This window comes from Esox lucius, chromosome 13 (assembly GCF_011004845.1).
Source record: "Esox lucius isolate fEsoLuc1 chromosome 13, fEsoLuc1.pri, whole genome shotgun sequence".
NCBI classification, from domain to species: Eukaryota; Metazoa; Chordata; class Actinopteri; order Esociformes; family Esocidae; genus Esox; species Esox lucius.
This window is the reverse complement of record NC_047581.1, coordinates 22,937,099-22,959,912: the sequence shown is the minus strand read 5'-3', so window position 1 is coordinate 22,959,912 and position 22,814 is coordinate 22,937,099. Positions and strand designations below refer to the sequence as shown.

Below are 22,814 nucleotides of genomic sequence, written 5' to 3'. Positions count from 1 at the left end.
GGCTTGGACACCATAAAATGAGGTGTTGTTTACCTGTGAACAAAGTGATAATGTATGCACTGGTCTTCTTACCGGGCATTAATCACTATATAAGAAATACATACATGATTTTGAGTCGTGGAGGTATTCTACACTGGACACTGCGTGTGTCTGTATGCTATACTGTATACTGTATACAATATACTATACTATACTAAATTTTCTATAGTATATTGTATATGGTAAAGATTGTTTTAGCAAACTGAAGCATGGGACACATGGTATCATACAGTGTTTTAAAAATGTAGACATTTACTGTCAAATGATAATGTGATTTGTTGCTCAACATGGGAAATAAGGCCTGGTAGCCTTTCCTCTTCATCCTGTCACTTTCACAGGTTTGAGAGCCATGCAGAAACATTTTAATCTGGTTGAATAAAGTGTGGCTGGCAGCCTCCCAGGTTAATATGGCTAAAGAGCCTCAGAGCTAGCTTGTGTCTGGCTAAGTAGTCTTGGGCTGTGTGCTGAATACACATAATTGGAACCAGTACTGACAGTAGAGGTAGGAGGGTAGGCGTGGAACGTTCTTAGAAAAAATTTAATAGAAACGTAAAGCGTTCTTCCCCTTAGGAGAACCTTAATACTAAGTAAAATCGTTTTAAACCCCCAGTATGTAGGGTTATTTAAATAATCCCTGACATGTTTATGACTATTTTAAATGTATTTTAACAGTTGGGACAGTTAAGAACAAATTCTTTTTTTCAATGACAAGCTAAATCAGTATATTTTGCAATATAATTAATATTCAGCAGGAAACCTCATTAGTTCTGCAGATAAAGCCTTTTTCTTTTTTTATATATTTGTCATGTTGAGGATGAGAAAAAAAAGGGTGTCACGCCCTCCACATCCACCTCCTCATAGTCCGGGCCAGGCTTTCTCTCTCTCCTGTCTGTCCATGTATGTGGGGCTTTCCCCCACTGCCCCTCAAGTCTCCAAACCTGCTATTCATTCCCTCATCAGCCTGCCTATATATACCCTGGTTTCCGGCCGTCCGGCGCTAAATCATTGTTATTCACTACTTGGTAGTAACGTTCACAGCCGCTCCAAACCATAGTTTGAACACTCTGTTTAGTTGTTCCTTACTACTAACCCTGTTTATTCCCCGTTACCATGACCCACCTTACCCAGCCTCCAAACACCTCCACCTGCCCGCCTGTCAGCCACCTGCTCTGCCTACCCGCTGTCCTGTCTGCCTTGCCCTACCTACCTACCTGCCCAGCCCCAACCCCTCCAGCCTGGCCTCAGTCCTTCCATCCCAGCCACCATTAAAACACCCTTTTTGTTTCTCTGATTGTGTCTGGTGTTGTGCGCTTGTGCCCACTCGCGGCTCCCCCCGTAAAAAAGGGTGAGATGCATGTTTGAATTATAACTGAGGAGGCCAAATTTTACCTAGTGTTTTTTTTTTCCTTTTAGTTTGTAAATGTTGAATGTTATGCGGCAATTCATGTCTTGTTCACATCCACTATTTGAAGGAAATTGATTCCTGTTTAGAATGGTTTCTTTTAGACTGTCAATCTCTCCACTAAAACATATTGGCTTTGTTAGGTAAAAAGAATGCATGTATAAAGGATGTTGACATTAATGCATTGGAGTGTTGAGGAACTCATGTTTAGTGCAATGTTTTTAGGGGTATCATATACAAATAAAATACAGTTGCCACTGTCTGCAAGGTTGAAATGGAAAATGTTTTCGTGATGTTGTGAAATTTTTAAATGTGCACCATGCTAGTACTTGAATACCTTGGTTTCAAAGTAAATATTTTAAAAGATAAAAGTGTTCATGACCTATCAACCTCTATCTGTAGAAAATGTATCTGCCCTAAAAATGTCTAATCAAGGCATTTACTCTAGTGCAAAAAAATAAAAAACATTTACAAGCCTTGTCCTCTATGTACCCCTACAATTCTCAGAGTGAACATTTTGCAGTCAATAAACGTTTTACAGTTATAGCCCACATCTCTTTGTATTGGAAAGTAAAAAAAAAAATCTTAGAGTATAAATCTGTACCACGATCCTCTAAGGAGAGGCCAGGAATGAAAGTGTTTTGGAAGGCCTGCTGGTGGGTTACTCTAATCAGTGGAAAGCACAGGGACTTGCTCTGTTTGGCTGTAATTTACTAGAATCAGGCAGCAATTGGTCTCTGGCAGGCAGGGCACACAGTGCTGAGCATAGATAAGCCTTTTTAGCTTAAACTGGCATCAGTATGATATTGCATAAGCAGGTGCAGTACATACACTTTTTACATAATATGCTATGCACCGGTAAAACCTGTTCACATTTTTGTGTAATTACATTGAGTGTACACTGAGTAAACTCACAGGAGGTCAGACACATTCTATAATCAATCCTCCCAAAAAACATAGTGGACATGGCATTTGACAGAAGCATCTCCCTTTTCATGTACATGTCCTCTAGAACATTTAAACAGACCGGACAGAATTACTAATGAGCAAAGATGGGAGTAAGAACTGTCATTTTGGGGTGAAAACCTATAAAAATGGGAGTAAAACCCTATAATACAGTAGACATAGGTAACACATTGGACACAGGGAACGATTGTAAATTATTATTATTATTATTTTTTGTTATGCTATTGTTATCATTAAAAGGGGCGAACATAGTGCACCATATGAATTTCAAGGTTACTGCTTTTTTTTATTCGTGTTTTATTTTATCCCCGAGACAGTGAATATTCATGAATGTGCATCTAAAAACGTCACAACGCAGTAGCGCTTTCTGTTCGCCCTTCCTCCGAAAGAGACTGAAAGAGAGAGGGAGAGGGTGGGATGCAAGACAGCATGCGAGAGCTGGCAGACGAGAACGGTTGGCTCGTTCACCATGCAGAGAGGCAGTGCAAGCATAGGAACCTTTTGAAAACATTTGAGGACGAAATACATTTTGAAATTCTGTTCATCATTACATTAAATTTAAGATGCGTCCAATGGTGGATTAAGGGGAGAATCTCGCAGCATATTTGAGAGAGTCATGTGCTGATTTCGAGATACATCCGAATCTATTTCCGGATAAGGACGAATCCTGTGACCACGACGCCTTTGAGAAAGGAAATGTCAAAGCAGTGATAGTGGATGCTGCTTTGCAAATACGATATTATGCAGTGTTTAGGATGAACGAGCTGCGATTCCACGACTTTCCACACTGCATTACAAGCAGATATGTTTTGCTACAGTAAATAATGGATCCTATTTAAGAATATGCTTCGTGTTTGACGTTAGCCTATTTATTTCTAATGGACAGGAGAGAAGACCTTCGATTTCCCTTCACCACCAGTGCATCTGTACATTTTTAGGCTTACGGCGTGGCTTATCAACTGACTAGAAAGCATCGTTTTGTCCAGCGTCCTTGTCAAAATTGGACTTGTTTAATTCATCATCTGGATACCCGAGTCTGGAAGACTAGCAGCTTGGATGTCAACAGTAGCAACCCACACAAGCTAGTGAGAACCATGCCACAACTATCTTAGTGGTGCTGAAAGGACAGCTCCTAATTTCAGGACTGCCAAAGTTGACATCCACTGAAAGCGTTTGCTTGTTATTTTTGGAGTAAACGGGCAGCCAAGTACTCCACATGGAATATTATTTGCCTTGACAGCGTCAGCACGAAAGTTAGGTTTTAATGGCTGTGGCACGCAAAATAAAAACTTTGCTCACGGTTAACATTTTAGTTTTTGTGGGGATCATATTGTTCTCTGTGTACTGCAGAATACAGGACCGTTCCGAGGAACTAATCCAGATCGGAAGAATATCAGACCAGAGACTAAGAGCCAGGAATGGCAAAGTTTCCAACGTAGTGGACAGGCAGTCCATACTTCAGAGGCTGGAGCGGCTCGAGGACGTAGTCTACAATCAATTAAACGGTACTATGGTTACTTAAGAACATATTCATCTCTTCTTAAATATATTGGGAAAAAAGGAAATGTGCAATTTGTACATCTGCATATAAAAGAGTATCAGTCATCATGGTACAGTTATTAGTTATTTTGTGCTTGTAATTCATCAAATTGCGGTCAATACTACGCCAATAGGCAACTATGAAACATTAAAAAAGCGGTCTCTGAATTATGATTTAGTCATTCACCTGACTATATACAATAATCCTGCTGGGCTATCGAAACGCCAAAAAATCTGTTGAAATTAAATTATTATCTTATTAAATAAAAACTGCCTTTTTATTATTTGGTCATTAATAACTAACATGTAGGCCTATTGCATGAGATTTGATCTGCCCAGCATCCTTTAAAATATGTTTTTATATAAGCAGTCAGCTCCACGGTCCTACGCTCATGAATAAGAGATCCACAGATAGACAATTCAAACTTCATTTTTTGACCCGCTAATGGACATAAGTATTGTATAAAAAATGATGGATGTATCACAACAGGTAACAGAAACAAATAGACACATTAAAATAATTACAGTCAAATCATCAATACTATATAATATACAAATAATATATAAATCATATAACAAGCAGCCGTGTGATCACAGATTTGTTTGAACTAGCAAATGCATTTAATGACACACTAGAAATGCCTCAATGTTTATTTAATTCAATGTCAACATAACTCATGTTCTGCCTCTGACATTCCCAAGTAAATAAACCTCAACACAAAACAGGTTGACATTCCTGTTAAAAAATTCCATAGCGCCAGGTCATCACAGCGGATATTGCAAGGGAAGAGATGCATGGCTCGAGCTGTCACATACAACATCCGCGCATGTGCACAGGTTCGTTTCACGATCTTAAATCCCACTAAAAATCGCGGATAATTTTTCTTTGCTTTTTAGTTTGCAATAGGCCTGTTAAAGCGTGAATTGAGTACTCTATCAATCAAACCACAATATTTATAGATTTTCTAGGTAGGCACTTTAGTATAATGCACAGAATTTATTTGTGTGAAATTAAAACTGCTTGGGAAGTTATTTTATTCACTTTGCCAAAAGTGCTAGGTGTATAGTGTCTTTGCTTGACAACATGGTCCCAAATCCCTGATAGTTTGTATGTTTTTATTTCAGTACATCTTATTACTATGGCTTGGTACTGGCTGGCATAAAATATGAGGAGGTCACTCTGTCAGTTTGAGTTATGCTTTGCCCTTGGAGCCAAGCCAGGAGACACTGCTTCAATAAAAATATAATGCGTACGCTCATTCAGGGTGCTTTCTTTCATGCAGAAATCAGGGAGCCACCATGCATTTGCCTGAGAGTTTGTGAAGGAGTCTTTTTGTCCATCCACATCACTCTATTTTTAGAATTGCATATTTATTAACACAATTTATTAATGGGGCACTGACCATTAATTCAATTAATTTGCCGTTGGGATTGGCTTTATGGAGTGAGCCATTAACTACTACTATGTCAGTGATTTGAAGTAATTGTGTAATGAATGCACCCAGAGAGAGATGGCTGGATCCAAGCGCAGAGCACAGTATGTTTATTTTGAAGATAATATATACAGCAATATATACAGGAACAGGCAGGTACATAGCCGAAAGGCAGGCTGAAGGGCAGTAACACAGGTATCAAATGAGACAAAAGGCAGAGGACCAAAGGGGACAATCCAAAGACATGACCAGACAGGCAGGCACGGGTCAGGGTACCAGAACAATACTTTCAAACTACCTACAGCACAGAATAACTGAAATTCAACAGGCTTAGTAGGGTTACAATATCACAAACAATACCTCACAAAGACAGGGTATGAATGACCAGGCTATACAGTGGCCAGGGGATGAGGGAGAGCACAGGTGAGTGGCATTTAGATAATTAGTATTCAGGTGATTGGGAATCTGCTGTGAGGGGTGTGTTCAAGGGATTGGGTGAATGAGATGCGTTCACCAACCTGTTGGGTATGTCAAGGACGAGTGTTGGAGGCAGACCTTACAAATTACCAATTTTTCACTTCCAACAATGGCATGAAAAGGGATTAAGGCAATGCCCAAAAAGATTTACAGGACGTTTACTAAGCGTTTAATATTACAACGCTTTGCAAAGTAATGTCCTATAACTCGTATATATTGTTCAAGCATTTGTTGCAGTACTGCCGATTAACTGATTTGGACAATTTGCCCACATTTTTTCTCATTGGGTTATATTTGATAGAATTTGTGTTTAAATATTCCACATATTTGTGAACCTGTACAAACTTGTTAGCAAGTCTTTCAGAATAGAAATAACAGACAAAAGGCATGGTTTATCCACATTTCTTCCCTGTTGAAGAGGAACTATGCTGGATAATCGTTTATCTGTTAACAGGCTTATACTGGAGGACTGTGTTATGACCTATGCAGTACATTAAAATAGGCAGATCTGTACTTACTGAAATTGAACTTTAGATTCAGATCTCTCTCATCTGCATATATGAAAATCAATATTAATCAGTCAATACATATTTTATGGCAAGTTTACAAGTTTCAACATTGCTCTAAGATGATATGGTTACTATTGTATGAAAATGTAACTATAATGCTGGCTAATGTTAGAGTTCAAAGGCACAGTTCTTCCTCTCTTTACAAAACAGCAACTTCCACCTCACTGAAGCAATTCAATTCACATCCATGTCTGCCCTAGATTATCATGTCATAATAAAGAATAAAAAAATCAACAACACTGCTGGAGTCTGGATAAAGGACCACACATGAGCCACATATTTGCATTTCCTAGCCCCTCCATCCTACTGTCCTGTCATTTTAAAAACATAATAATCTAAACAATATAATATACAAAATAAATCAACAACATGTAGATACTCCAATGCCCAGTCATTAATGTACTGTCCTCTCTAGCTCACCTACATGTCCTTTGACAGAGTGACTCTGCAATGTGTCATAGCCTCCAGCACAGTGTTGTCCTGAAACACTGTACTAAGTGTTTGTCATCATTGATGCAGGTGAGTCCTGGATTCAACCTGAGTGAATGGAGGTTATGAGAGATGGGATGACTGCAGTGTCTGAGGACAGTTCATCTACTGCACTAAATAGTATGCTTAATTTCTGTAATGGCCCAAAATGCCGCAGAAAGCAAAAGTTGTTATATGTTAAAGCCTGTAGAGAGAAATCCTGACTAGGTGTTAGAAATGTACCATGTTGACTTTGTGCTTCCACTCATACCTTAATGGTATTCTTCACAGTGTGTAGTTCTATACTGGAGAAACCACAGACACCTCCCTAGCAGACTGGAATACGGGAATGGAGCCTATAATAGAATTAAATGTATTTTCCAATAATGATATGTAGATGAGGAATCATCTGTCAAACATTTCCAGAAACTGATGAGAATCAACTCATGGGTTTCGAACCTTTAGGAATCTGAATCTCTATAATTTATTCACAGCCTCATCTAACTATCTACATTCTATCTACATGGTAATTACACATTGCAAAGAGCTAAAATGTTAAAAAATTGCAGCAATTTCATTCCTGTGATTACTTTGCAACTTTAATTTGATGATTCCCAAAAAAGCATTGGCATTAACATGTCCTCACCCTCTTAAATAAATTAGATCTGTGAACATTTTTTTCTTTGTGTTAGAATACTGGTGTATTTCATGAGTTATGGACAGTTACTATATACTGTACTGTAGTCCAGTGGTAAAAAAATACAATTTGTGAAGGTCTGGTCACACAAAGTCCTTGCTGGCAAAGTTCTAGATGGATACTGTACAACTGCGTTTCCAACAAAAGTTGGGATGCTGTGTAAAACGCAAATAAAAACAGAATGCAAAGATGTACAAATAATTTATCCCTATATTTAATTGAAAATAGTACAAAAACAACATACAGTATCAAATGTTGAAACTGAGAATTTATTTTGTTTACATTTCACACAGCACCAACACATTTTTGGAAACAGGGTTGTAATTCATCCGCATAGTAACTAACCTCCCACTCTCAACTCATGTTACCCAAATGGATTACACCACTTTGTTGGCTGAGACAAAAAAATGCTGTTTAAAAGCTACTTTCCTACAATTCTACTTTTTTGTGTCTTTTGATATAATACTGGGAGATAAATTCTGACATATTCCTATGTGTTAAATTTTTTGGACACACAGGGATACACATTTCGTATTGAACTTCGGAGCAGGATCCGACATATCCACTTAAGCCATGGCTAAAACTATGATGTCTTTAATATCAATCTTTTTGCCATAAAATTGCTTAGAAATTGTGCCATGATGCACATATTTTTCTGAAACAGTTGGCTGCATTCACTCCTTTCATGCAAGCTGGTCGACATATAATACATATCATTCCAAATTTCCAAGCAACCTCTATAAAGCCCTAATCACAGTAGAAGAAATTCATTCAAGGTTTTAAGAGGATATGCTCAGACAGACATTTTAATCTAAGCAGAAGTAATGCCCAACACTATACTGACAGTGGTCCCCATTCTAGCAGGGCAATAACAGAACTGAACAGAACTGTCTTATTAAACTAGCACTTCTGCAGTATAAATGGTAATAGCAGAGCAATACTTATGAAACAGCTCAAATGTATAGAAATCGTACTAATATTTGCGAATGTTTCTTTTTTCTAGAAGTTGCAGGAAATGACATTTCGAAAATTGCTGCCAGTTGTACATAGCCACCGAAAACTATGAAAGCCAAATCTTGCCATAGCAAAGTACAATGTTAATGGATGTTACTGTAGATGCGGAAACCATGAAGCCCAAGGCAGTAAAAAAAAAAAATTGGGGCCCAGAGACTAAGTTTATCTAATTTGAATGACTTAGTATCTTGTTTTAACAACTTAATACCTTGTTTGAACAAATTCAAAATAAATGTTTTTATTTTTCGACTAATTGTTTTTGGTTAAGTCATTCAAATGCAATACTAAGTCGTTCAAATGCGATACTAAGTCGTTCAAATTAGATAACTTCATGCACACACTGCAGCTCCAATTGTTATACATAATGTCTCTGGGTAAAATAATTGTCTTGTTTGACTCAGTAATGTTTGTCCAGGTGTTTCCATATCAACCCCGGGTCTTTGATCAATGTCCAATAAATATTTGTTATATAAAGAGGTGAAATGGAGTCATATTCTAAAGACAACAGCGGACTAGTGCTCAGTGTATATAAGCGCTGCGGTACATTCGTTGTGAATAGCATAGGGTTGTTAGCATATTAGCTGCTATTGGTAACAACTAGTGAGCAATGCATTCTCTTTATACAATGCAAGAAGTTCAACTTCTTGCATTGTATAAGATTACCTGATTAAAAGTTTATTTTTGCAACTTTTATTTGTTGTAATGTTGCCTGGATTGAATATTTCAATCAAATTTCAAATTTATTTATAAAGCACTTTTTACAACAGCAGTTGTCACAAAGTACTTTACAGAGACACCCGGCCTTAAACCCCAAGGAGCAAACAACAGTAGTGTTGGATTTCAGTGCCTACTGGTCACCTTCACGCCCCCGGGCCAGGCTACACCTAATTATAAACCATGCTGTAGAGATTAGTTTTTAGTAGACACTTGAAAGTTTGCACTGAGTTTGCATTTCTAACCTTAATTGGCAGATCATTCCACAGTAGTGGATCTCTATGAGAAAAGGCCCTGCCGCCAGCTGTTTGTTTAGAAATTCTAGATACATTTAAAAGGCCTACATCTTGCGATCGTAGGTTACGTGTAGGTATGTATGACTGGATCATTTCAGCAAGGTAAGTAGGAGCAAGTCCATGTATTGATTTATAGGTTAACAGTAAAACCTTAAAATCAGCCCTAACCCTAACAGGCAGCCAGTGTAAGGACGCTTGGACAGGAGTAATGTGTTCACATTTTTGTTCTAGTTAGGATTCTAGCAGCCGTGTGCAGCACTAATTTAAGTTTATTAATTTGTCTGGATAACCAGAGAGAAGAGCACTGCAGTTATCTAGTCTAGAAGTAACGAAAGCATGGATACATTTTTCTGCATACGTTTTTGATAGAATGTTTTTTTGCTATGTTTCGAAGATGAAAATACGCAACTCTTGAGACATATTTTATATGTTCTTCAAAAGAGAGGTCAGGGTCAAGGGTAATGCCTAGGTTTTTTACAGTTTTTTGGGATCCAACCATGCAGCCGTCGAGGTTCACAGTGAGATCTGCTAACAATGCTCTTTGTTTCTTGGGTCCTAAAACAAGCATTTCTGTTTTCCTTGAGTGTAAGAGCAAGAAATTCTCTGTCATCCTAGTATCTGAAACGCAGTAGCTAATTTAGGAGCTTCTCCATGCTTCATTGAAATATATAACTGTGTGTCATCAGCGTAACAGTGAAAGTTTACATTGTGATTTCGGATTACATTGCCCAGAGGGAGCATATATATAGTGAGAACAATAATGGGCCCAGAACCGAGCCTTGAGGAACACCAAAGCAGACCTTTGATTTGTCAGAGGATATGCCATCCACACTAACAAACTGATATCTTTCAGATAAATAAGATTTAAACCAGGCTCCAACATGTCCACGTAGCCCAATATGGGTTTTCAGTCTCTCTAAGAGAAGGGATTGATCAATAGTGTCAAAAGCAGCACTAAGATCAAGAAGCAACAGGACGGATGCGGGACCTTTGTCTGAGGCCATTAGAAGGTAATTTGTTACCTTCACAAGTGCAGTCTCAGTACTATGATGGGATCTGAAACCGGAGTGGAATATTTCATAAATGTTATTTGTCTTTAGGAAGGCATTCAGTTGTTGGGAAACACATTTTTCTAAGATTTTTGAGAGGAATGGGAGGTTCGATATTGGCCTATAATTGTTTAATATGTCGGGATCCAGATTAGATTTTTTTAGAAGAGGCTTAATTTCCGCTATTTTTAGTGAGTTTGGTACACATCAGGAGAAAAGGGAGCAATTTATTATGTTCAGCATTGGCTGACCTAGCACAAGAAATAGCTCCTTAAGTAATTTTGTTGAAATGGGGTATAGCTGAGAATTTGTGGGTTTAGAACTCATTACAAATTTAGTAAATGTGTCAAGCGATACGGTATCGCTTGACACATTTATTGACACCTGGTCAGGGAGGTTCAGGACATTTTTAGGACAACTGAGATTTTGAGGACCATAACTATTTAAGGAGGAGTCAGTTATTTGTTTTCTAATGGTGATGATCTTTTCATCAAAGTAGTTCATGTATTCATTACAACTAAAGTGAAGACCCACTTCACTTGCTAAGCTTTGCTTTTTTGTTAACTTTGCAAATGTATCAAAAAGACATTTTGGATTGTTTTTGTTCACCTCAATCAGGTTGGAGGAATAAGCTGATCGAGCCGACGTGAGTGATTTTCGGTGTTGTAGTGTACTGTCTATCCAGGCTAGTCTAAATACTTCCAACTTGGTGGATTGCCACTTTCGCTCCAATTTTCTGGAGGCTTGCTTAAGTGCTCTAGTATTGTCTGTGTACCAGGGAGCAAGTTTCTTGTTGCATATTTCTTTTGTTTTTAGTGGTGCAACCATATCTAATGTATTTCGCAGTGTTGAGTTTAGATCCTCGATTTGATCGTTTACAGATTTATTTACTCTGTCGTTAATGAGCGATATATAAGAATATCAAGGTATTTATTTGTAGTCCGAGAATTTATAGTACGGCTTTTGAAACTCATTGTTTGCGGAGCAAGTGGATTTCTTGTTTTAACGGTAAATGTAATAAGACAATGATCCGACAATCCAGGATATTGGGGGGAAATTATTAGATCTACAATATCTATTTCTCATGACAGGACTAAATCTAAGGTGTGATTGTGGCAATGTGTTGGACCTGAGACATGTTGGATAAAACCCATTGAGTCAATTATGGCTTCAAAGGCTTTTTGAAGAGAATCATTGGACTTTTCCATATGAATATTGAAATCGCCAAACATTTTAATACTATCTGCCATGACAACAAGGTTTGACAAGAATTCTAGAATCTCATTGAGGAACATTGTGTATGGCCCGGGGGGCCTATAAATAGTAGCAATGTAAAACGATTTATCGGCCTGGTTAACTTTCATGAGTAAAACTTCAAAAGAATGAAACTCAGTGTTATGTTTGAAAGTAAATGTATATTTACTGTCATACATATTAGCAACACCCCCTCCTTTTCGGGATGCACGAGGGATATGATCACTAGTATAACCAGGAGAAGAGGCCTCATTTAAGGCAGTGAATTAATTAGGCTTTAGCCATGTTTCACATAAACCAATAACATCTAGTTTATGATCAGAGATTAATTCATTTACGGCAACTGCCTTTGGAGCAAGGGATCTAACATTTAGGAGTCCCATTTTGAGATGCGAGGTGATACAGTCATTTTTATTTGTGACCGAGGTGGAGGAAGGCTTTATCTTAATAAGGTTGTTTTTGTTAGCACTACCTTGTTTAACTTTTCTCAGCCTGTTATGAGTCACAGTGGCAATAGGTAAAGCTGTACTAACTACTCTGGCTATGCTATTGACAGACTCCACTATGCTAGCAGGCAGGCTAACAGCCTGCGGCCTGACCTGCACCCTATCTCATGTTAAGGCAATAGGAGTGAGACTCCTGTCAATGTTCCTAGATAAAAGAAGGGCACCACTCCAGCTAGGATGGAGTCCGTCGCTCCTCAGCAGATCAGGCCTGGCCCTATTTCTGCGAGAGTCCCTAAAAGAAAGCCATTTATCTACAAACTCTACCTCCTGCGATGGGCAGAACTCAGTTTTCAGCCAGCGATTGAGTTGCGCGAGTCTGCTGTAGAGCTCGTCACCACGCCTAGCTGGGAGGGGGCCAAAGACAATTACTCGATGCCGACACATCCTTCTAGCTAGTTTACACGCTGATGCTATGTTCTGCTTCGTAACCTCTGACTGTTTCATCCTAACGTCGTTGGTGCCAACATGAGTAACAATATCTCTGTACTCTCTATACTTGCCAGTTTTAAAATTCACTAGCACCAACCCCGGATTTGCGGCTACGTCGGTGGCTCTGCCCCCCTGTAAACAGTGTATGATTGCCGGCTGATTCTTTAGTCTAATTCTGCGGGTAATGGAATCGCCAATGACTAAAGTTTTCAGTTTTTCAAGGCCACCGGTAGAAAATGCCTGCCGATCATTCCCCCGTGAAGACGGCTCGGGCCTTGACTCTGACTCAAGTGGGGAAAACCTGTTGAAAGTTTCAGTTGGATTTAGCAACGATTCAGTTTTAACTGGTCGACGGCATTTCTTCCCAGTGACCAAGAGAAAGTTCTTGCCCGGCTGCAGGAGCTGTGCCGGGGGGCTAACAAGACTATCGTTTCTTCCTGGTGGCACTGACACAGTTTTTTCTATTTCTACATTAGCATAATCCTTGCCTAACATTTGCGTCAGAAGCCGAGCCTCTAACTCTGCTATCTTTAACTCAAGACTACAGTTCTCCTCCGTGTTGTTGCTACAACAATTACAGTGATATGGCATTTTAATGATACTTAGCCTTGGGTGTTCAGGGGTGAGTAGTTCCGTTAATTATGTCCAAAAAGAGTCCTGGTGTATTAAAGTTGGGTAAGAGGTCAACAGATAAACAGATTAAAATATTGCGTTGGTAAAACTCTTAAAATAGAATTTTGTCCAATTAGTTTATATAGAGTAAATTCTAAAAAAGTTTGTCAGGTAGCCAGGTAGGTAACAGCAGGCAGCGTACAGCACGTCAACAATCCACAATCTCAACAATCCTACAATGCAGTTCGTGATGAATTCACTGAATTTATGGGACGATCCTTTTTTCTATTACATACAGTAAAACATTTTATCATTTGAGCACAATGTCATGGCACACTTGACGCGCCAGTGTGCCACCATTCAGCCGATTGCTCACTGTTTTGACCTAATGCTGGAGTTCACAGGTAGCCTTGCCTTAGTGTTTCAAATAACTTTTAATGAACAATTATAGGCCCATCAATGGACAGAATCAAAGAACGATGGGCTGTAGCAACCATTACCATTACATGGCCTTGTAATGCTGCTTCATAATTAATTTGGTATAATTAGACATACTAATGATTATCTCATTTGAACAACATAGTATCCCGTTTGAACGACTAAGTAATCTCGTTTGAGCAACTTGTTTCATCATTTTTTTTACTAAGTCGTTCAAACAAGATACTAAGTTGTTCAAATGAGATACAAAGTTGTTCAAACGAGATACTAAGTCGTTCAAACAATATAAACGTGGTCTCTGCAGCATTTTTTTTTTTTACTGCCTTGGGCTTCAGGGCTTCTGTAGGTAGATCATGCAAATAAGATTCTTTATTTTTAACATTGTGTGGTGATTTCATAGGTGGCACCAAAGGTCTCAGACAGGAAGTGATACATGTTTTTTGCTGTGGCCCCGATTTTTCCTGAATTGGTAGAACTTAACCAACTCCAGACTCTAGTTGTAAGGTCTAGCATAGTAATAAGTTTGCTTAAAAAATCCCACTAATTAAGAGACCATAAATAGCCTATGAATAAATAGCTTCTAGTTATAAATATATTATGTTAACCCTTTGTTTTTTTATGTTTTTGTAGATAGGGATTTCACTTACCTTACAGTGCCCAAGATTTTAGTCGCTACTTGTTTTGGTTTCTTCACACCAAAATTCAACCTTGTTTTTTGTAATGTTGTATTTCGATAGACTAACTTTACTTTATGAGGGGCTGTTAGCAACTGATGCTTTTGTCTTGAAGCTTAAAAGTTACATAGAGATCAGTGTAGCCTACAGATGAGAAAACTTACCCTGTAATTGTCTACACATGCTCCTGAATTTGTGCACTGTTCAAGGTTCATATTGGGTTTTGCTCCATTATTTAAACTTGCAATATAGTTATGTAAAGTCGCTTGCATAGACCTAGTAGTAGTGAATGCTTGCAGTTCCACGCTTATGCTACTGTTTAGTGGCCTCTGACATTTTACGGTACTTTAGAGCAACGAAGCAAGAACGTCAACAGAAACCTATCTCTGCTTATGTGATTCATGTGGCAGTGTGAGTTGATTTTTAATGTACATGTTAATTAAATGTTATCTAAATTAATATCTCTAGTAAATGTGAAGAGGGCTTAAGTCCTTGGTCTTGACTTGAGGATTTGTGTCATAAGAAAGCAAATTAGGGCTTTCTGCCTTTCCCCTGTTATCAATGTTTAATGGATTGCCCACAGTTTAGCCTTTACAACCTAGAACTGCGAGTTATTTCCCTTTTCTTGAAGAACTGATCTCTCTACCACAACTAATACATCAATATTAATGGTATCTCAGTATCTCAGTATCACTTTCTGTTAAAATCAACCAAATGCGGGTTTCCTTTAGTTTGAAAATCTGATAGAGCCCAAAGGATGCTACGTAATATATTGCTGTGATGACTTTAATGCATCATGTGCTGGCGCCTCTACAAAAAGACACGTTGAGGTGAGTGAATGCGAATTTTGATGGATATCCACTTGGACATAGTGAACCTAGATGAATATTTGATGGTAGTCAGCATTTCCAACCCCATATCTATTCAGATTCTTTATTGGTAAAGAACATCATCCTCTCTTTGTCCCAAATTATGCCTATTTAATGAATCAGACAGATGTTTTACTGTAATTACCACACTGTGGGATTAGTAATGTGTTTTGCTAATGTGCAGTTTGAAGAATAAAATGAAAGAAAGTAAAAGATAGTTGATGTTGTGATGGTGACACAACCTGAATCACCCCGATAGGATAAAATGAAACATATCTCTATATGCTTCTTCAGGGGCTTTGTCTGACCAAATAAGCATTGTAAACTTTTTAACCCAGATACAAAGATATTTTAGATGTGTCATCAACCTGTCATCAGTGTATTGTAAAAAATAAAAAAATAAAAAGTTGATTAGTGATTCCTAAATCCCGGATTGTTAATGCGTTTTTGTCACAAAACAACATTTTGTGTTAGGCCTATTGTCTGCCTTGTCTGAACAAGTGTATGTCCAACTCAATGGTTCCTCACTGTGTGATTACATTACATTAACATGATGAGGCACTGTCCATAGTAAGTCACAGACCCTGTGCTAGTTAAAACATGCTTTTACTATTTGTCCCTAAAGTATGCGCATGCTGAATCACATGCTGAATCACACAGCAATATTTACAAGTAAAACAAAATGCAATGATGTGCAAATAATTTATTCCTATATTTAATTGAAAATAGTACAAAGACAACATATCAAATGTTGATACTGTAAAATGTAATTGTTTCTGGAAAAATAAATGCTCACTTTTAATTTAATGCCAACAACATGTTTCAAATATTTTGGGAATGAGGCAACAAAAGACTGGAAAAGATGTGTAATGCTAAAACATTAAACCTGTTGGAGTATCACACCACTAATTAGGTGAATTGGCAACAGGTCAGTAACATGATTGAGTATTAAAAGATAATTCCAGAGAGGATGGGTCTGTCAGAAGTGAAGATTTTCTCTCTGTGAAAGTCTGCGCGGGCGAATAATGCATCAATTCCAAAATAACGTCTCTAAACGTAAAATGTAAGAGTTTTGGGATCTCCTCATCTAAAGTACATAATATTATTAAAAGATTAAGAGAATCCAGAAAAAGCTCTGTATGCAAGGTACAAGGCCGAAAACCGATATTGGATGGTCGTGATCAAAAAAACAGATATGATTCTCTAGTGGAAATCATTGCATGGGCTTCTGAAAACCATTGTCTGTGAACACAGTATGTTGCTGCATCCACAAATGCAAGTAAAAACTCTACCATGCAAAGAAGAAACTATATATAAAGATGCAGAACTGCAGCCACCTTCACTGAGCCCAAGCTCATTTAAGATGGATTGAGGCAAAGTGCAAAACTGTCCTGTGATCTGAAGAATAAAAATGTGAAATTATTTTAGGGAATCATGGATGCTGCGTCCTGCAGACTAAAGAGGAGAGGGACCGCTTCAGCGCACAGTTCAAAACCCAGCATCCATGTTGGCATGGGTGCACATGGCATGGGTTACTTCCACATCTGTGAAGGCACCATTAATGCTGAACAATATATACAGGTTTTGGAGCAATATATGCTGCCATTCAGACAACATCTTTTTCAGGGAAGGCCTTCCTTATTTCAGCAAGACAATGCCAAACCACATTCTGCACGTATTACAACAGCATGGCTCCAGTAAAAGAGCCTGCCTGCAGTCTAGACCTGTCACCAATGGAAAACATTTGGCACATTATGAAATGAAAAATGTGACCAAGGAGACTCCGAACTGTTGAGCTGCTTAAATCCTATATCAATCAAGAATGGGACGTTTCACTTTAAAAACTAAAGCAATTGGTCTTCTCAGTTCTCAAACGCTTACAGAATATTGTTAAAAGAAGAGGTGATGCAACACAGTGGTGAAAATGCCCCTGTCCCAAATTTTTTTAACCATGTTGCTGGCATCAAATCCAAAATGGCCATGTTTTTTTCCCATTACAATAACATTTTCTCAACGTTTCATTTTACGCAAATACAACATTTTTGGCAAGTATTTACTTTTCCAATCAACTTTTTTGGCAAGTATTTATTTTTCCAATCCAGAGTGATTTGTTTTAAAATACAGTTATGTTCAGGATTTCATTCAAATAAACCTCATTGTGGCAGTGTTGTTGATCAAAAGCACCTAAAGATGATTGTTCCTTTTGCCTACTACAGGTGCTGGTCATAAAATTAGAATATCATCAAAAAGTTGATTTATTTCAGTAATTCCATTCAAAAAGTGAAACTTTATATATTTCAAGTGTTTATTTCTTTTAATTTTGATGATTATAACTGACAACTAATGAAAACCCCAAATTCAGTATCTCAGAAAATTAGAATATTGAAAAGGTTAAATGGCACCAGGTGTCTTCAATATTTAACCTTTTCACAATATTCAAATTTTCTGAGATACTGAATTTGGGATTTTCATTAGTTGTCAGTTATAATCATCACAATTAAAAGAAATAAACATTTGAAATATATCAGTCTGTGTGTAATGAATGAATATAATATGCAAGTTTCACTTTTTGAATGGAATTACTGACATAAATCAACTTTTTGATGATATCCAAATTTTATGACCAGCACCTGTATATCTGTCTTCACTTTTACTATTAAGTTGTAGCATTGTAAGAATTTCTTACTTGGCACCAGCCTCCCGGAAAAGAAAATGAAAAAACAGAAAAAAACATGAGGAGATCAATATGTAGCAGAGTGAGAAGTTGTAGTTACATCAAATTATCCTCCTAGGTATTATCAAAGCACAATATTTATTGACAGCAACCCAACAAAGTCAGCTTGATAAACCCATCAATTGTCCTGCCATTTCTATAAACCCCAGATTTGGTTCTTTTTGCTTTTTGCTGTGCAATAAGTGGTAAAAAATTTTTTTTAACACAAAGGGTCAAATCAGTCCCCTAGACCATGTATGAGCTACATTGGCACCTACTGCCTAGGTTTTAACTGTATGAGAGACTGGTTTCAACACTATCAGTGACACAATGCCTATATGTTAAAATACCTCTCCACTGTCAGGCAGAACACAAACTTCCTGGGCTTAATGTGAGTGTATCCTCTCAACCATGAATATAATTATCAGCCAGCAAGAAGAAAGAATTGAGGGGAAACAAACAACAAGACTGTGGAAAACAAAACTGCAGGGATGTTGGGCTGTTCATGTCTCACGCAGAGAAAGGCACTACAGAATTCATTTTCAGTTGCTTCTTAGATTGCTTCTGAGCGGGCAATTGGGATTCAGACTGGGTCTATAACTGGTGAACCCCACCCAGGGTGTCAGATACACACTGAATTGCTCCTGATGTGATCCCTCTCGTGAGAGTTGACACTTTGCAACAGCCAACTGTTGATCTCCAATGGCAAATCTCCCAGAATTTCAAGGAGTTTAAAAAAACATGTTTTGCTTGCAATGGCTTATGGGGGAATGTCTGACCATAGATCTTCATTAGTATGCACTGTTTACTTGCTGTTTCTGTCCATCTGTTGAGAAGACGCAACATGGTTTTCCTGTGGAGACCACACTGGAAGTATGACAGGAATATCAAATTAAGTCTCCACAATGTCACTGTGCATAAGAGTTAAGATTATCCAAACCAGAAATGCACTAAAAAAACTGAAATACCGGTACAATATAGTAACATAATGAAGAAAAACATTTTAAAAAACAAATGCTAAAACTTTTATAGGGACTGCAAAATAAAATAAAACACAAATAATAATATGCTCAATTTATGCATTTTTGTAGTGGGGTTTGTGAGCTTCTGATTCTGGTAATGTATGTTAATGCTGTCAGCTGGGCAACATTTTAAAAGGCATAGCTTGTGCATCTATCACTAAAAATCACCAGAGAAGGAAGAGGGGAAGCATGGGGATTACTCTTTCTAAAATCTATGCGTGCATGAAAAGCAGACCTTCGTACGGAGAGTAAGAAATAAAATGTGAGTTATTTGATAAAATTATGGTGGGGCCCTGATAATATTAGGATTTGGATGAAGCAAAATTTGACACATCAAAGCCAATATGAAACCAATATATACAAGGTCAAATCATCATGCTCTTTTTGTGATATACCTTAATACTTTCAGTTTTATTACTATTAAAAATGCACAAGTTGGTTGGATAATGATGTTTGTTATGCCTGTGGAATTTTGGGGGGAATTAACTTAAAATCGATCCAAGGTAGTAAAGTAAAGGTCTTCTGTGAGTTGAGCATGGTGCTATGTTGTTAACTTCTTAACTCATAGTTCTGTTTGTTCAAGTGATTTTAAAACTATTGTTCTACTTCATCTGTGGATATTGAAATTGGTATTTTTGTTTAGATAAGTATTCTAGAAACCTAGAGGTAAAGATGTACCAAGCCAGTCAATCAAAAAAGAACATTGCAGTGTGAGTTTTGTATGTAGTTCAAATACTTCTTATAACTCTGATATTGGGTGGGGAACCCTGTTCACACCTTTAAAATGGTTTTCCTCCCACAACTGTCCTTCCTTTTCCAGAATATCTTCATATTCATACCAAAGTCATTTTATTAACAACTGGACTCTTTATCTGTGATTATAAAACTCAGTTAAGTAAAAAGCACCTTTGAAATTTCAAAATGGAGAGATGACTGGTTGATGATGCTCCTGCATCGCCCAGTTGGCTCAGAATGGAGAAGCAGGATTAACAAGCTTTTCTGTTGGCGCTGTGATCATGTAAGCTATTAGCCTGAAGAAATCACTTTATAATCATAATCCCATTATACATAGTGCAGTCGGTATCTGGAAGCAAATTAAGGGTAATTTTGACTTTAGACCAAAGTCATTCCCTCACCCCATAGCTCAAAACCCCTCTTTTGCCCCTTCTTACCTTGATACAGCATTTGAACAATAGTGAAACCTGGGGATACATACCATAGGTAATCTATATGTAAACGGAAACTCCTTTGATTTGCTGATAATACCTAGGAACGTCCCAGAATCTTTTTCAGATACCCACGGGTTAGACACTGTCAGAAAACATTTTCCCTCATTATATAATGCAAGACCTTATTTGTTTGACAGGTGCCTCAAAATGTGCACTACCTCAAGCAAACGTATGTTTTGTCTATATAACACATGTTGATTTATTGTCACCCCAACCTCAACAGATACCATCAGGACAAAATTGGACAACAGATAATGTTTTGCCCTTTACTATAACCTGCACAGCACTGGTCTAAAATTGTTTTGGATCCTGTCGGACCTTTCTGAGATTCTGTTTGATCATGACCTGACATTAATTATCCATATAGTCTTAGAAGTTCTAAACAGGTTACCCAAGCCAAAACAATAACTAATTTCACTTTATTTAGGTAAAATGGCAAAAGTGTTTATGTAATAAGTCACTTTTAAGTAGTCACTGATGCACCTTCTCGACAAAGATGGTGACGATTTCTTGGGTTATGTGAATGCCAAGGAACAAAAATTTGATTGTTGACCTTTAGGGATAGGTTGTTATCCTGACACCACATAGCGAGTTGTGATTTCTGGATAACAACATGTCCTTGTAAGCTGATCATCCGGCCTACAAGTGTCCTACATACCAATGGGAGTAACGTTAGCTAATATAATGTCACCTATCACATAAATCACTGTCTCATCCAGATGGTTCAATAATACAAGCTAATTAGCTCTCACCCATTGAAGTAAACAAAACTTTATTTTACAGTTGTTCCCAGCTGTTGTTGCTAGCTAAGAAAAGGCACAAGCTGTATCCCTAAACCATGACAATGTTGTTCCACAACCTTCACACTGCCAACTACTTAGTTTGAGAGCGGACATTTTTTATTTGCTTTATTGGGAATTTACTTCATAAAGAATGATAAAGAATCAGACATTATTTTGAAATGCTGGACAACTGAAAAAAACTAGTAAAACTTCTCATAGTTTGTCTTGCTTTCAAGCCTTTTTGAGATAGACTTAAATCATTTTGATCATTATCTTGCTACGTGACCCAGGTGCGCATAAGCTTCAGCTCATGGACAGATGCCCAGTCATACTCCCGTAGAACGATCTGATACCAGATCATTCCTGGTCCCTTCAATGATGGCCTATTTGTATACCTTGTAGTGTGGTATAAGAATGACTGGTCATGATGTTTTTATCTGAAAGTCCAGCACTCACTTCATGGCTACCAGCATGTTTGCACATTCTCAAAATATTTCCATCATCTAAAAACAGTATGCAGTGAACCAGCACTTTGATGATTGGAATAAATAATCTGTGATAAAAAAACATCAAGGTTTAGTCACATTTTGCAAATGTCATTAGGACCACAACACTTAGCGTCAATCGTTTCGCTTTGCATGAGTGTCACTGTCTCAGACACTTAATTAACTTGGCAAAATGTTTTAGTTTAACAACTAATTTTGGTATGCAGGGATGGGCAGTATTTATAAAACATACTATTTAAAATACAAAATTTTGTTTTTTAATTTGTATTTGATTGGGTTGATGAACATGGCTTGATATTTTGTATCAAAATACTTAAGTGTTTCGTATTTTGTAGTTTAAAAATACTGTAAAATACTTTGTAAAATGTCTGCACGATGACATCATAAAAATGCTGCATCTGATTGGTGCCTACTCAGTAATTTGCCCAGACGGATCAGAACAAAAAATTTATCCATACCCGAAGAAGAAGGTGAAGGTGAGAAACGTGTAGGTTGCCAAGCTTTCCGTGGATTTTTAGCATACATTTTTAAAGTTTTTAACAGTTCATGTTAAGTTTTTGTGTTTGTTCCAGTAGCCTAGGCTAAATCGTTTACCATTACGCAACGTTCTAGCTAACTATTTGATCCGAGTAGATGCCCTCACATTTAACGTTAGCTTGCTATTTTCAGCCTTTGTTAAGTTTTGGTCGGTTAATTGTGCACGAAAAAATTAATAATAAAGCGTTTCAGTGTTGTACAACATAACATTATAATGCCACGATATGGTGTAAATAGTTACATGCCCACACGTGTGCCTTGTTGTCAGTTTGTCATTGAGTCACTGTTGCTGATGCAAAGTAGGCCCTTGCCGAATACCAATCAAGTAACTAAACTAGGTTACAATTATGAGTCATTAGCATACTGTTAGTTAAAAGTTAAGCTGTTGGTTACTTTAACCTTTATCTGAGTGATCACAGGGATATGTGAATATTTGTTCTGTTAACTGGTTGCATATGTCAGATTTATCGCATGACTCGTTAGGCAGAGAAAAGCTGTTGCTGTGAATTGTTTTTCTCTTAACTGATGAGTTTAATGGTGAAGGGATAAATCAAATAGGCCGATAGATGGAAGGTTTGTG

The 22,814-nt window shown here is 37.6% G+C and overlaps 1 protein-coding gene across 6 annotated transcripts in view; it reads left to right on the top strand.

Annotated features, from left to right (window-relative positions):
* The first annotated feature begins 2,821 nt into the window (after positions 1 to 2,821).
* The window catches only part of galnt9 (polypeptide N-acetylgalactosaminyltransferase 9), a 99,092-nt gene continuing 79,099 nt past the window's right edge, over positions 2,822 to 22,814 (top strand). Inside the window, exon 1 of one of the 6 annotated variants that reach the window (XM_010876649.4) lies at positions 2,822 to 3,912. In XM_010876649.4, coding sequence (XP_010874951.1) covers positions 3,672 to 3,912 — 241 coding nt within the window. In that variant the 5' untranslated portion in view covers positions 2,822 to 3,671. Of the gene's footprint in view, positions 3,913 to 22,106; positions 22,185 to 22,814 lie in introns of those variants that run through there. The other 5 variants (XM_020052195.2, XM_020052194.2, XM_020052193.2 and 2 more) reach the window with 5 other exon arrangements.